The sequence below is a fragment of the Manacus vitellinus genome, unplaced genomic scaffold (assembly GCF_001715985.3).
Source record: "Manacus vitellinus isolate BGI_N305 unplaced genomic scaffold, ASM171598v3 scaffold_4_pilon, whole genome shotgun sequence".
In the NCBI taxonomy this organism is placed as follows: Eukaryota; Metazoa; Chordata; class Aves; order Passeriformes; family Pipridae; genus Manacus; species Manacus vitellinus.
This window is the reverse complement of record NW_021940604.1, coordinates 13,063,239-13,076,912: the sequence shown is the minus strand read 5'-3', so window position 1 is coordinate 13,076,912 and position 13,674 is coordinate 13,063,239. Positions and strand designations below refer to the sequence as shown.

The 13,674-nt window shown below is 36.5% G+C and overlaps 1 protein-coding gene across 1 annotated transcript in view; it reads left to right on the top strand.

Annotated features, from left to right (window-relative positions):
* L3MBTL3 (L3MBTL histone methyl-lysine binding protein 3) overlaps positions 1 to 13,674 on the top strand; it is a 68,108-nt gene that overhangs the window by 17,598 nt on the left and 36,836 nt on the right. Inside the window, exons 6-10 of the mRNA XM_029962792.1 lie at positions 2,046 to 2,137; positions 5,706 to 5,810; positions 7,428 to 7,563; positions 8,994 to 9,085; positions 9,617 to 9,768. Coding sequence (XP_029818652.1) covers positions 2,046 to 2,137; positions 5,706 to 5,810; positions 7,428 to 7,563; positions 8,994 to 9,085; positions 9,617 to 9,768 — 577 coding nt within the window. The remainder of the gene's footprint in view (positions 1 to 2,045; positions 2,138 to 5,705; positions 5,811 to 7,427; positions 7,564 to 8,993; positions 9,086 to 9,616; positions 9,769 to 13,674) is intronic.

Here is a 13,674-nt window from a genome sequence, read left to right as displayed (position 1 = left end):
GTTATTTATGGCAATTAAATTTTAAGACAGCATTGAGAAGGATATAGTAAGTGTAAATGCAGTTGATGTACATTTTAGGTTTGGTTTTTTCATCCCTCTAGAGGGTGACAGTATTAAAAGAAATCAACCCCATTGAGTTTCCAGATGTTGAAAGACATGTATCAAGCAGAAGTGGAAGTTTACTTTTGTTTCCTTGGGGATCAGTTTTGCATCTTCAGTATGTGCTGGAAATAGACACATTTGTGGAACTGTTTAGGAATAATTGCTATAATCAGTCCAAAGAGATGTACACTGCATCAACCAGCATAATAAAACATATTTTAAATTAGTACTGTTTTTTCAAGCTAATTGTATGACAGATAGTTTTAGGAAAAATTGGAGAATGAGCTGCTATGATACCTCAGTGGTACACTAACCACAGACTGACATCTTACCCTCCAGAGTGTTTCTTATGGTAGAGGGGAGATATTCACAGAAGTTGCCGGGCCACTAATCAGCAGAGCTCCAAGTAGCTCTGATGCACATTAGGCAGATGAAATACTGATTGAAGATGCAACAAAAAAAGTTATGGAAAATCCCCCTCCCAAGGTAGAATCACTCTTGAAATGTTATTTCTACAGTTGTTTTCAAGGCTGAAGAGATAAGAAGTGTGTGAGACACAAGCACAGAGCTGATGCTCTGTGGAAATCACTGCTGTTCACTGACAGAATGATCTGTACAGATTTCTTCTGTCGTGTTCAGGTTTTTTTATTTCTATTTGGGAAAATACCAGTTCAGCACAAGAGATATGGTAAAAAAGACCAATTTGTATTCAGAACCAACTATGAAACTGTGGTATTGTGCTGAGCCACTAATCTCTTACATAGAATAGATAAAAACTGGGTAAATCCCAAATAAGATGAATGTACTCTAATAGTGTTGAGCGATTGCTGTCGTTCTGAAATTTCTTATCTTTTGGTTATGTTATAAGATTTCTTCTGAAGAGTTTGGCATCACTATTGTTATGGTTCATGTTTTAATAATAAAAATACTTAGCCAGACTGTTACTTCAGGGATTTATTTCTCTCATGAGTAGCCTACAATCTGGATCAAGCCAGAATCATAGTGTGAACTGTGATGAATCCTACTGGCAGCGTGAGCTTATGGTCTGAAATGCTAAGCTGCATATGCAGAGGAGGCATTTTAGGTGAAGATCAGTAAAGCGGAGTGGAAGTGTATGAACATAGATACATACATGGCCAGCCTCACAGGCCATCTGTTTTTGAAGTTCCTCGCTATTGCAGGTGCAGTTAGTGCCTTGTTTTCAAGACCTGAAAACTGTTACTCACTGATGTGACTGTAGCCAATATTAAGCTGGACTGTAGACAATATTACAATTACTGTGCAAGCGTATGCAAGTGTTCACACTATATGAGCAAACCTGAAACTGGAGGTTTCTGTCATGTGCTAATTACATGATGGGGGGAAAAAGCAGTGGTGACAGTTCTGATGGCTTGGAACTGCCTCTCCACCCAAAAACATCAAACTACAAAGTGATGGAGTAAGTTAGAAACATTGTGAGTACTGTTAAAGAACGGGGTGTTTCAACTGTGATAAAAAACCATGTTATGCGTGCTATCCAGTTGAAAAAGCTTTCCAGTAAAAGAAATTCTTCGGGAAAAAAAAATTAAAAGATTGAGATATTTTGTGATTTGAACCGATCTTTTCACACATTTGTAAATTGTGTACGTTAGTGCTTCTTAATATCAGTAATGAAAAGGAGTTGAGGCTGGACTTGGTAAGTTTTACGTGTCACCTGTAGGTGCTTTTTCTTGTTACTAATCAAGGTTTGAACTGCTGGAAACATTTCTGGACAAACCAGGAACCTTCATGTTCCTGATGCCTTTAAACTTGCAGAGCTACTTCTTTTTCTCAAATAAGTCCTGAGCAACACCATGAGTGCATTTAATAAAATGTAGATTTGATACTTCAAAGTGTTGTGGGGTTTTTTTCCTTGAGACATTAACAGTTACAGAATTATTTCACTGTTGTGTGCTTCTTTTCAGCTGTACCCTCTAAAGGAAGGCAAGCATGGTGTTGGGCATCCTATCTGGAGGAAGAAAGGGCCATTGCAGTACCTACTAAGCTTTTTAAAGAGGTATGACCTTCTGAAGTTTAAGTCAGTCAACCAACTAAGATTGTAAAATTTCTAGGAAATCAATAAACAAAAATAATTTGAAGATTTTACATTTCTGTGGAGGAAAACCCAAATGATAAAGTAATGCTGTCCATCAGCAATCATCAAGAGAGTGGGAAATATGAAAGTAGTTATCTTTCTCTTCTTTTTCAGAGAATTCTGTTGTTGTAGGTGAATGCTGTCAAATCAGACTGTGGAAAGGAGATGCTTTTCCAAAATCTGCAAGTGCTAGCCTTTCCTTCTAATCTCTAAAGCTAAAAATCTGATGCATACCCACACTTTTTCATGCCATATAATGTTCTTTAAATATATTTAGAAAGCTGGTGTAAAGATCATCTTTTGGCTTGTTGCTTCAATTACATCACCTGTCTTTTTTGCAGCTCCTGCTGACATATTTTGTTACTACATCAGATGTTAGTTTGTCTTGTTCCCGTTTTGCCTGCCATCTGATTGGATGTCACATCATCATCTCTTGCTTGTCCTTTGCCTGCTATGGCAGTCTTTCTCATTTGTCATTTCAGTGCTTTTGCTGTTGCTTTCTTTCTTACTTGGAAGAGAGCTCTGTGTGCAAATCCACAAAGTTTCCATGCTATTATCTTCTCTTACAAAACCGGGGGAAATGTGAATGTGTCTCAGCTACTGTACTGCTGCTATGTGTTGTTTTTTTTGATAATTCTGTTCTTACTTGTAGTCTGTTTCTTGCATCCATTTCTTTCTGTAGGCTTCATACTTCAACTGTTAAATCTTTTGTTTGGGAATTAGCTTTTCAGCTTACATATGCATGTGATGCTGACCTTCAGTTGGCATTTTCAGATGTTATTGTGTTCGAAAAGTGAAGAACTAGGATTGCATTGTACAGAACCCATAGATTTGTATGTGCGAGAGCAACAGTTCCCTAACCATCCTTGGTTGTATCCCCTTGTGCTATGTACTGGTTTGAAAATTAACAAGAGAACAAATAATGAGTGTCTTAGTGGGAAGGTATATTTATAAAGCATTGCTCTGCCTGTCTGAAGTTCATGAAATGCTATAGCAACACACCAGCCTTTCAGGGCACTGCACATGGTGGTAAAGTCTGGAGTTACGCAATGTCTCCTGTACTTTTCTCCACCATGTTCCTTTCTCGTTCAGTGCATCTTATTTAGTATTTTCTTTCAAAGTCTTTAGCCCCTGAGTAATGCAAGGGTTTGATTTAGTGTGTGGTATTTAAAACCTGTAGCAGAAAGAGAGTTCTTAACAACACCCAGAAGTGGTCTGGAAATATTTCTCCATTTTAGAGATGAACAAGCAAGCCACAGGTACAGAAACGTTAAAAAAACCCAAACGAAATGATTTTGAATCCTTTTATTTCTGTGTTCATTGTGAGAATTACTCTTTTTTTTCTTTTTGTTTTTTCCAGTTCAGAAGTGGTACTTTTCGCTGTGTTTTTCGTAACCTTAGTTAGAAATGGTCAGGATGATGGAGAGTCCCTGCCACTTCCTGGTACTTAGAGTAATTTCTAAACTGTGTCTGACAAGCTGTGGTTACGCCATTAAAACAAAATTATTGACCCTTCTGTTCCTCAGTGTGCCATCTGCTCGTTTGTTGACTTTAACCTTTCATCTTACTTGCTTTTTGTATCCCTCCTGAACAAAATATCTTTAAATGTTTGTTGTAAAAATAATGTGTGATTATTAAGTTTATCCTAGCTTTACTTTTGGTGACGTATTGAGAATTGTGCAAAAAATTGAAATCTGTTAAATAGTATTAAGGTTATTAGTCTTCTAAAAGTTGCCTGTTAATTTGGCTGTAACAGAAACCAAACTAGAAGTTATAGATTTGGCAATAGGAAGAATAGTAAATAATTCATGTCTTAAATTTCAGGAAATACATGTGTTTAATTGCTTAAATTTTAGTGTATTTTTTGCAGAATTTTGTACAGTTTGTACAGTAATGTTTATTATAGAAGTGAAATAATAGATGTGTGACTTTTTAATTGTTTCCTCTCTCTATAATTTTACTTGCACTTGCTTTTGAAAACTTTCCATTATATTTTTGAGCAGTATTCCTCAGTGTGTCAATATTTCTAGCATTTCAGTTTTCCACTGACATTTTTTTATCTGTAAACTATTTATTATGTAGATGTCATTAGCTGGAAGTCTGTGCAACAATATGGACTGTGTTGAATTTATTATATCAGTTTATTGTTTTTAAGAAAAATTCTCCTTTTGATACCTTCCTTTTGAGGAAGTATCTAGAATTATGCATAATGTAACTTCATTAAACTTTCATTGATAATTAAAATATTAAATGTGGTGATGTTAGGATGAAATAACTTTTCAAATGCGTGTACTGCAGACAGGTACTCTGATCCCTTAACTCTGGTCTACCAGATGTTCTAAGCTGTTTTTAGACAGGGACTTAGAGCTGTGGTTAAACATCTATTAGCTGGCCACTGCAGGTCAGTTTAAACTGGTTTGGTTCTCCATTTCCCTTCCCCTTGACTGCATATTCCCGCTCTTGTTCCATGCATTGCATTTTTTTTTCCTGGGTTTATTATTCAGCTGTATCAGTAGCACCCAAAGCCACCAAATACTGGTGATACCTCTCTGACTACCTCCCTTGGTATCCTTCTCTTCCCATTAACTGAAGAGATGCTGCAGTCGTCTGGGGAGAATGTGTAGCTTTTAGGCAGGAACAGAAGGAAGGGGAAACATTTAGGATGCTTCTCTGTGTTTTTTTTCTGTAACCATTTGAGACATAAAAACTGTTTGGTTGTGAATTTGCAAACCTGTGGAAAACTGTCTTAAGTTATGGTCATTTTTTTTTTTCTGTTATTCCCTCCAATTTAACCTTAATATTTACTACCTTCCTTCACCTTTACCAGAGGGATACTGAGGCCTTCTGATTGAAAACATCAATTTTTAGCCTTGTTTTCACTTTCTGTTTTTTGAAAGATGTTCTGCTGGGTTCTCTGTAATATGATGTAAGGGTAGTCATGTTCCTATGATGCAGAAATACTCCTGGAAAACTAGTCTGTATTCAACATATAAAGGACATCAAATAGGCCATCTCTGTATACTGTGTTTCATATTTCTGCCTTTCAGTTCATCTTTCGTGGCCTGAAATGTGGAAAAGGCAATACAGCATCATTGCTGTGATTATTATAGGAATGATGTCTACCAGGAAGGGGTCAGTGTCACTGTACAGGCTGAAAAATAAAAAATTAAATTGTTAAAAGGTTTTATTGACAATTAATGAAAAAAATTGAAGACAAATCATGTCATCATCTTTCTCTTGACTAGCCCTTTTGCTGATTCTAATTTTCTTACATATTCTCAAGTTTCAAGTCATTCTAGTATCAATGTGTTTTTCAAACAGTCATCAATTTCTCTTTTCTGCTCTGCATTTTTGAAAATGCGAAACTTTAAGTGATTTATTAGTTCACTCGGAAACATGAATAATAAATAATCATTGTTCTATTCCTTATGAAGATATTCTTTGTCTCTGGTACTTTCAGAAGTACTGAAACTGTTCTTTTCCATTGCAGTATCAGTCTTTCCCATACAACAAAAATGGATTCAAAGTAGGGATGAAGCTGGAGGGCGTGGATCCCGAGCACCAGTCGATATACTGTGTTCTCACAGTGGCTGAGGTAAGTAGAGGTTGCAAACTGCTATGGAGCAGGATTACAGAAGAGACAGAAATGAAAATGCTCACTCTTATCTATGAAAAACCGTATGTAGGAAAATGGCTTTTAAATTAATAATGCTGTATTAATTCTGCCTGACAGACATACAAAGAATATGCAGAATCCAGTGCCAATGCAGCAGTGACTATTTACATATGTTTAACATAGACAACTAGAGAAAACAGTATTAGACTAGTTGGATGATGTGTGGGTTTATCTGTAATCCTGTAGTTTAAATCTGTATTTAAAAGAGAAAATAAATTAACCCCCCCCAAGTATGACAACTGATATATAGCAGTTTTATAGAAGTTTGATAGTGTTTACAGTTGGTCCATTCACTGACACAAATAAATAATTTCTTGTGTTGCTGTTGTGCTACAACTTTTTCAGACTGATGGCTTCAAAAATTGCCTATATTGGTAACCTATGCAAGTTAACATAAAATACAAACTCAGTTTTTCTTTTTACTGTGGTTTATGAAATAGTTTTTCTAATAAATAACTTCTTTACTTTTGATAGAGAACCTGTTTCTCAGGTACATTTTGTATATCTTTCAAACATGCCTTACTTTAGTTTTTACATAGTTTTACCGAGTTTCTGGATTTGTTTTGTGAATTAAAATGGGGAAACAGAAAACAGGTAGGTACTTTGCTCTGTATCACTGTTATTCTAGGCAGCTGTAATTTTGCAGTTTATATTTTAATAGTCTAGGCTTTTGTGTTCCTGTTTCAGGATCTCTTCATGGCCTGTAGTCATATCCCATTTCTGTGGATATCTCTTTCATTTTCTTGCAGATGGTGTGTCAGTGGTTGAGTATTCCCTACGTACCCTGTGCTCAGCACTAGGTGATGGGTCATGTTTTACAGTAGGATTGCCTGAATTCCACTTGAATTCCACAGAATTATGAGATGGCAAACTGAAAGTTATGTCAGAATACAAATTAAGTATAAGATAGGATGACCTTAATGTCAAGAGATTTTCACTGATGACTGCAGTAAATTTATGGCATTTGGCACTCAAGCAGATATAGAGAACTTTTGTACAGAGAGAGTATTGTGTCCTGTTTTTCTCTTCCTCTCAGTAGTTGACTTACTACTGCATGGAATAACAAAGTTCTGAGGGATACCTCCACTGACTTCTCATCTTTAGTTACAGTTTTCAGTATCTCTCTGGAGAGCCTCTCAAACACTGTTGTTGTTCAGTGCTCCCTTGTATATTGGTTAATCGTGATAGCTTGGGAATGTCGTTATCTGCAGTTTGTCCATGGCTGTATCATGCTCTTCTGTGGGGTTTATCTTTTATTCTAATGCTGGATTGAACCATTTTCAAGTTTTTGAACACTAATGGCTTTTAGTTAATTCTTTTGACCAGAAGAGGATGCACTCAGACTGAGAATAGCTTTGTCTTTTCATTCTTTCCTTTTTATTAAATGAATTTATTACAGTCCAGTGCTGGATTGAGCAGAAGTAAAAAGCTGACTGAAAACACACAGTGATTATACATAATATTGAACAGAAACTGTTATATGTAGGGCGACCATGTTAAAACATAGTGTCTTATGTTTTCAATTATTGCATTTAGGTTTGTGGCTACAGAATACGACTCCATTTTGATGGATACCCAGATTGTTACGATTTCTGGGTGAACGCTGATTCGTCAGATATTCATCCTGTTGGATGGTGTGAAAAAACAGGTCACAAGCTTCATCCACCTAAAGGTATTGTTTAGTTTTACACAGTTCTGAGATCGAGACTACCTGTGTAATGCTGTAATTTTGGGGGGGCAGGAATGTTATGGTTTATTTAGTCAAGAGTATTTGAAAATGGCGAATTAAACACTAAGTCTTGCCTAAAATTTCAAGGTCAAAATCCTACCTTTTTTGTTCAATGGAAATTCAGAGAAACCAAGAAAACAAAATGCACCATAAGAGTAATTTATAAAGCATTAGGAAAAAAAATTGAGCAACAAACCTAGACCCCAAATGAATGCTTATTGCAAGTAAAATTGCAGCATATTGGTGACACATATGCTTAAACTGAGGTCTCACAAGCAACTGAGAAGCCTTTAGTGGAAGGTCTTAGCACATTTTTGTTATTGGATATTGATCACCATTACTGTACATGTGTTGGCACAGACTAATAAAGACTGCTCTGTCCACAAAGAGTAAGTTTGAAATAAAGACAAAAAGAGGAATGAATAGATCAGTAGTGAGAAAAAAAGGTAAGAGTGGCAGATGGTTCCTTGGGTAATACGAGATTCTCAGGTTAAACAGAGCAGTTGTCTCTGGCATATTTGAGTAATACTTCAAATAGTCAAGAGGTGACACATTTTGGTAAAGGCAGTCAGTCACTGAAATTTGTTGTGATTTTGATCTTGCTTTACTGGATTGTAACATATTGACTAAAGTAGATGTTTCTATAACTTTTTTGTAACAAAAGAATGAAGAAGGGAGTCTGTTTGCTCCCGATTCTTGGCATTGTTTTGTGGATTAGAACTACAAATGGTTTCTTGTAGATTGTTTTATACAGATCAATATATTATGAATTGCTTGTGGGTTTTTTCCCCCTAAGAAACTAAAAGAGGCATTCCATCAACAGAAACTTAGATTTCTTTCCAAGTGCTATATACACAGAATAAAAAATGCATGAAGTCTATGCAGAGGACAGTTTACGCTGTGAATACATAAGGAGCATTGATTGTGTAAGCAACTGTTTTGATGTAACCTAGGGGGTTTGTATTAAAGCTAATACTGATTGCGCTGTATTGGTGATAGCCTGAGGATGTAGTAGGGCGAAGTCTGGAGGAGGAGGTGGTGTTTTTATTGGACTGACTGGCATAGAGGAGAGGGCTTTGGGATCTGTAGGTCTTTTGCTGTTTCTGAAGTAGAAGCAACAGACTGAAAAGAAGCTGGGAAATGCCTTCGTGTGTGTCAGTCAGATCGCCAAAGGGAAGTTAGTTGGTACCTGCAAGGCAGGTAAGGTGCAGTTTTCCTGGGGAGAGACAAAGAGGTGGCTTGTAGCCTGTGCTGCTTGGAGATGTTTGTTCAAAGGGAAGAAGACTGTAGTAAAAAATTGATTTCTTACTGATACATGCACCTAGTGTCTCATACCTGTCATTTCTTTTCCTTGTTTTATGACCTTCATGTAGGTTATAAGGAAGAAGAATTCAGCTGGCCTTCCTACCTGAAGGCATGCAAGGCTCAAGCTGCTCCTAAATCACTGTTTGAAAACCAGAATGCAGTAAGTACTCACTTGTAACTAAGGTGTGTAAAGTTCCTGGTTTGCTCATGTGTGTAGTAGAGACTCATAGCACATTTCAGTGATGGCAGACTTGAGACCTGAAATTTAAGAAAAACATCTACAACAAATTCAATAACAATCTCCACTACAGCTGACCTCTGCAATTCTGATTCATTACTTTTTGACTTATCCATTTAAACTTCCAGTACATTCTAAAACAATATCTTAAATTAAATTTAAGATGGGTCTTGCACCATGTGTTGTGCAACGACCATGGTCTTTCAGAGAGAGTATCTAAGGCAGAGTTAAAACTAATGCATTTAATTTTAGCAGCACATTCAGGACTTTCGTTTTCATAAACCGCAGGTCTTTGTGTTTGAGCATCTCTCATGTCAGCTAATTAGGCTGCTGCCACTGTTGGAACAGCTAATTGGGAAACTTAGAAATGACATGAATATATTGATTGTGGACACTGAGGAGATTTCTAGATTTATAGTATTTATCTTCAATTAAATGTCTTTCTCCATGTAGACAGTGATCCCATCGGGATTTCGAGTGGGGATGAAGCTGGAAGCTGTAGACAAGAAGAACCCGACTTTCATTTGTGTTGCTACGGTAACAGACATGGTGGACAATCGTTTTCTGGTTCATTTTGACAACTGGGATGAGAGTTATGACTACTGGTATGATGTTTTTGTTTTGTATCCTAGTGAGACCTATCAGAAATGTGCTAGCTTTGAGCACTGTGATACTTTCCAGACTGTCGAAACAGTTACCATACCAACTTTTGCTAGATTTGTAATTATGGCCACCAAAGTATGTCTCAGTGGCAGACTGAAGGAATTAAATGTCCCATGTCAAGTTGCATGTAAAAAATGCTGAGATTGTCTTAAATGAAGCTTCATGTGTGCTGCTGCATCTGGAGTTGTGGATTGATTTCTTATTTCAGTTACATATTATCTCGAGGCTGATATTTTCAATGCAGAATATGCACTATGATAATGTAGTTGTACTTGGAATTAGTTTTACATATAGTTGTAAATTTAAAGAAAGGCTGCATTTATTCATAAGGTTCTTCATTTACTTATGTTGTTGAAACTGAACCTTAGTCATCTTCCATAAGGCATCAGAATAGTGGCAAAACCTGGTTCTGTGTTCTGCATTCTTCTGAAAACTGGGATCCTGCTATCCTGACTTGTGTTAGGGATGACATTTCTGCATGTTGGATGGTAGAGGGGCTCTGTGTATCTATACAGAAAAGTCAGTGGATGGAGAAGGACATACTAGGAGCATAAAGATAATGGAGTAGATTTAGGCTGTCACAGTGCAGGTTTGTATTTGCACTTGGTTCTTCATTTAGCAGATAATTTAGAGCAATGTAGTATATCTTACAGTCTTTGAAGAGTAACTCACTGCAGAACAGGTAGAGCATTGTAAGCCTGTGTCTGGGGTTCATCAGTGGCAACTTAATTGTATAGCTGAGCCTGTAAAAATCAATGAAGGAAATTTTCTTCATCTGTATTTGATGACTGCTTAGGCACTGTGTCAATGAAAATGGCACAAGACTATTACATAGCTTCAAAACTTTGTGAGTCCATCTCTTGAAATAATAATTGTGTGCCCTGCGTGACAAATCAACTGTAGTATGACTGCATTATTGAAGCAGTGGTGAACAGACATTTCAGTGAAGTCAAGAACTGAATATTGAGATAATAGACCATATGAGTCAAAGACCAGAAAGATTAGTAATTATTTCCATGAAGAAGTAACACAGAACATACATTTCTTCTACAAAGCATCAAGAAACTGGGGACTGGGAAAAGGTACTCTGAATTTCCTGATATTTGAACGTTCACTAAAATATGTTATGCCCTTAATTAATAATTAAAATGGCAGTTGGCAAGGCTTTTAGGGGAAACACAATGCAATATAACTGTAGTTTGTTCAGAGGTGGCATTGATATCTCTCTAAAATAGTGCACTGTATATAGCAGACATACGCTGAATTTCAGGCTTGTTAATGTACCAATATCAGCAGGAATTTTGTCCACTAATCTTCTCAGGAGATGGAAAAGCAGTTTTTAAGTACATAACCAGGCTTTACATTTTTGCAGTTATAGTATTCTGAACTGGGTTTTCTGAATTTCATATGTAGAATACGTGAAATAATATCCTCTTAAAGGATGAGGGAAAATTGAAGTGGAAAATCTATAGATTTTCCTCTAGGTTTTGAGAAATTATTGGAACTGAAGTCAAACTTAAGTTTTGATCTTTTGATGAAATTGTAAAACACAAGAAGTGGCAAGAAGATGCTACTGGAAGTACTGTGCATGGAGTAGTGTGGCCTACCTCTGCATTGATGGGCTTGAGGACAAGAGTGAATAGAGGAAGAAGGAAAGAAAATGGGAGAAAAGAACAGCAAATGAAAGTAGCAGTGGAATGTCCAACCAACAGAGTGTGCGAAAATGCAATCTGAATACATCCCACTTACATTTTTAATTTTAGATACCAGGTTTGTTGGGGCCTTAAGATATCTTAGATGCATAAATGTCATGTCTATCAACTGCTGTCTGTAACTAAAACCAAAAAGATTTTTTGAGATTACCTAGTGCAGAGCCTCACAGTTTCCCTGCACCTGCATATAATTTTCAACCTCAGAATTATAATGAAGGTGAAAAATGTATTTACTGTATGTTGGTTCTTTTTAAACAAAAACCTTTTTTTTTCCTCTATACCTTTTGTGATTTATTTAGAGTAGATTAAACGGTTTCATTGAGGTTACAAAAACCCTTCCTGTTCTTGGACTGATTTTACTGGACTTCAGGCAACAAAAATCTAACCATCACCTAAGCTTACTTAGGCTTTAGGCTTTCAACCCGAAGATACTCTTCCTTACTATTTTTCTGAGCATTAGAAAATACATTATTGGTTGAAAATAAGTAGTCTGGCTAGAATTAGTCTTTACACCAGCTCTTTAATGCACTATCATGATACTTCCAGTGTATTATAAATCCTATTAAGTTTTCCTTTGAATAGTGGCTTTTAGATGGAAGAAAAGTGAACAAAATTGTCAAATGTAAGACTTTACTTCTCAAAGGAGAATTTTGACCTATACGACACAAGCCTTCAGGTCGTTTCCATCTGTCCCATCTCTTTTGATGAAACAGGTAATACTTCTTTAAAAACCAGAAACATCCCTCTGAATGGAACTTCCGAATTTTCTTATTGGTATTTGAATCTGGAAATAGCATTGGGAATCTTTGAGTATATCAGAACTATGAATCAACTACAGATCCATCCTATATTCCTCGATTCTCTTACACCAGTTTTGCTTACACACAGATCTTTGTTGCCTCAGCTTCCTAATTTTTTTTGTGACCAAATCCAAACACAGCCAGAGCTTTTGAAAGAGGTCAAGCTGTGCTAGCTTGTTGCTGCTTGCCCACAGGAGAAGTGGAGCGATGGCCGTTGCTGGACATGCTGCAACCCAAACCTGCTGCGTCATAGGGCTTTGGCTACCCTCACTCATCCTTGTCTTGGTTTGAACTTCCCGTCCAGAGAAGGTGGTGCAGTCAGCTTTTGGGATCAGCTTACCAGGAGTATGAGAAAATATGATGGGCTATGTGTCACTCATTGCTCTGTTCCTGTCTGTCTTGCATAGAAAAATGATTTTCCAAAGTGTCTCATGAAAACAAATTAGCTTTTGATTTTCTGAACCATTTTCTGGTCAGTCTGAGTTTTGGAACATACTGGATTTTGGTGTGAGACTAAGAGGCCAGCCTTGTTCTCCACCAGTATTTACTACTTTGCTAACAGCCAAGTCCTTAAAAGTTGTGCTCTGCTTGTTTCATTTTTTAGATAATTAATGTGCTCCACTCTGTCTTTGAAAGGAACAGCCTTTTTCAAGGGGTTATATTATGTCAAAAAGAAGGTAAAACAATCTTATAGAACCATGAGTCATGGTGCGTGCTTTTAATGATTTAAATAGATAATGAACCATTTTCTGACCCTGAAGCTCTAAAATTTTATGCAAATTACCATGCAGCTGTCTTGGCAGACATTAAATAGAAAATATGGTAATGTTGCTATACCACTTCTGGATGCATGCCATAACCTCATGGACCATGTTTTGGGAAGTCATGACGTAAAATAATACCAGTTTTATACTTGCCAGTGATGAAGTATTCTCAATTATGCACTAGATGGGGCTGCAGGATGAGTTTTACATTTTTCTTTTTTTTTTTTTTATGCACAGTTCAATGACTAACATCTCACAATCAAGAACTTGTATGATTCTTGAGGGCATATTGTTATTTATGGTTGTATGGGGCATGTGTCTGAGTGTTTTTTTTATAGTTAACATTTGCATTATGGATTGTATCTACATTTAATAAAGTGAAAATCAAAATATCAAAGGGTTTGTTTCCCCAAAAGGGAAAATCATAAGTTATTTCAAAACCGAAAATGAGTATGACACATACAGTTTATTGTAAAGGAAATGCTGACTATTTAGTGAAAAAGTCTGTCCAGAACTTCATGTGGAGACCTATTTTGGAAAATATTTTTCTAAAATAATTGCCTATTAACTTT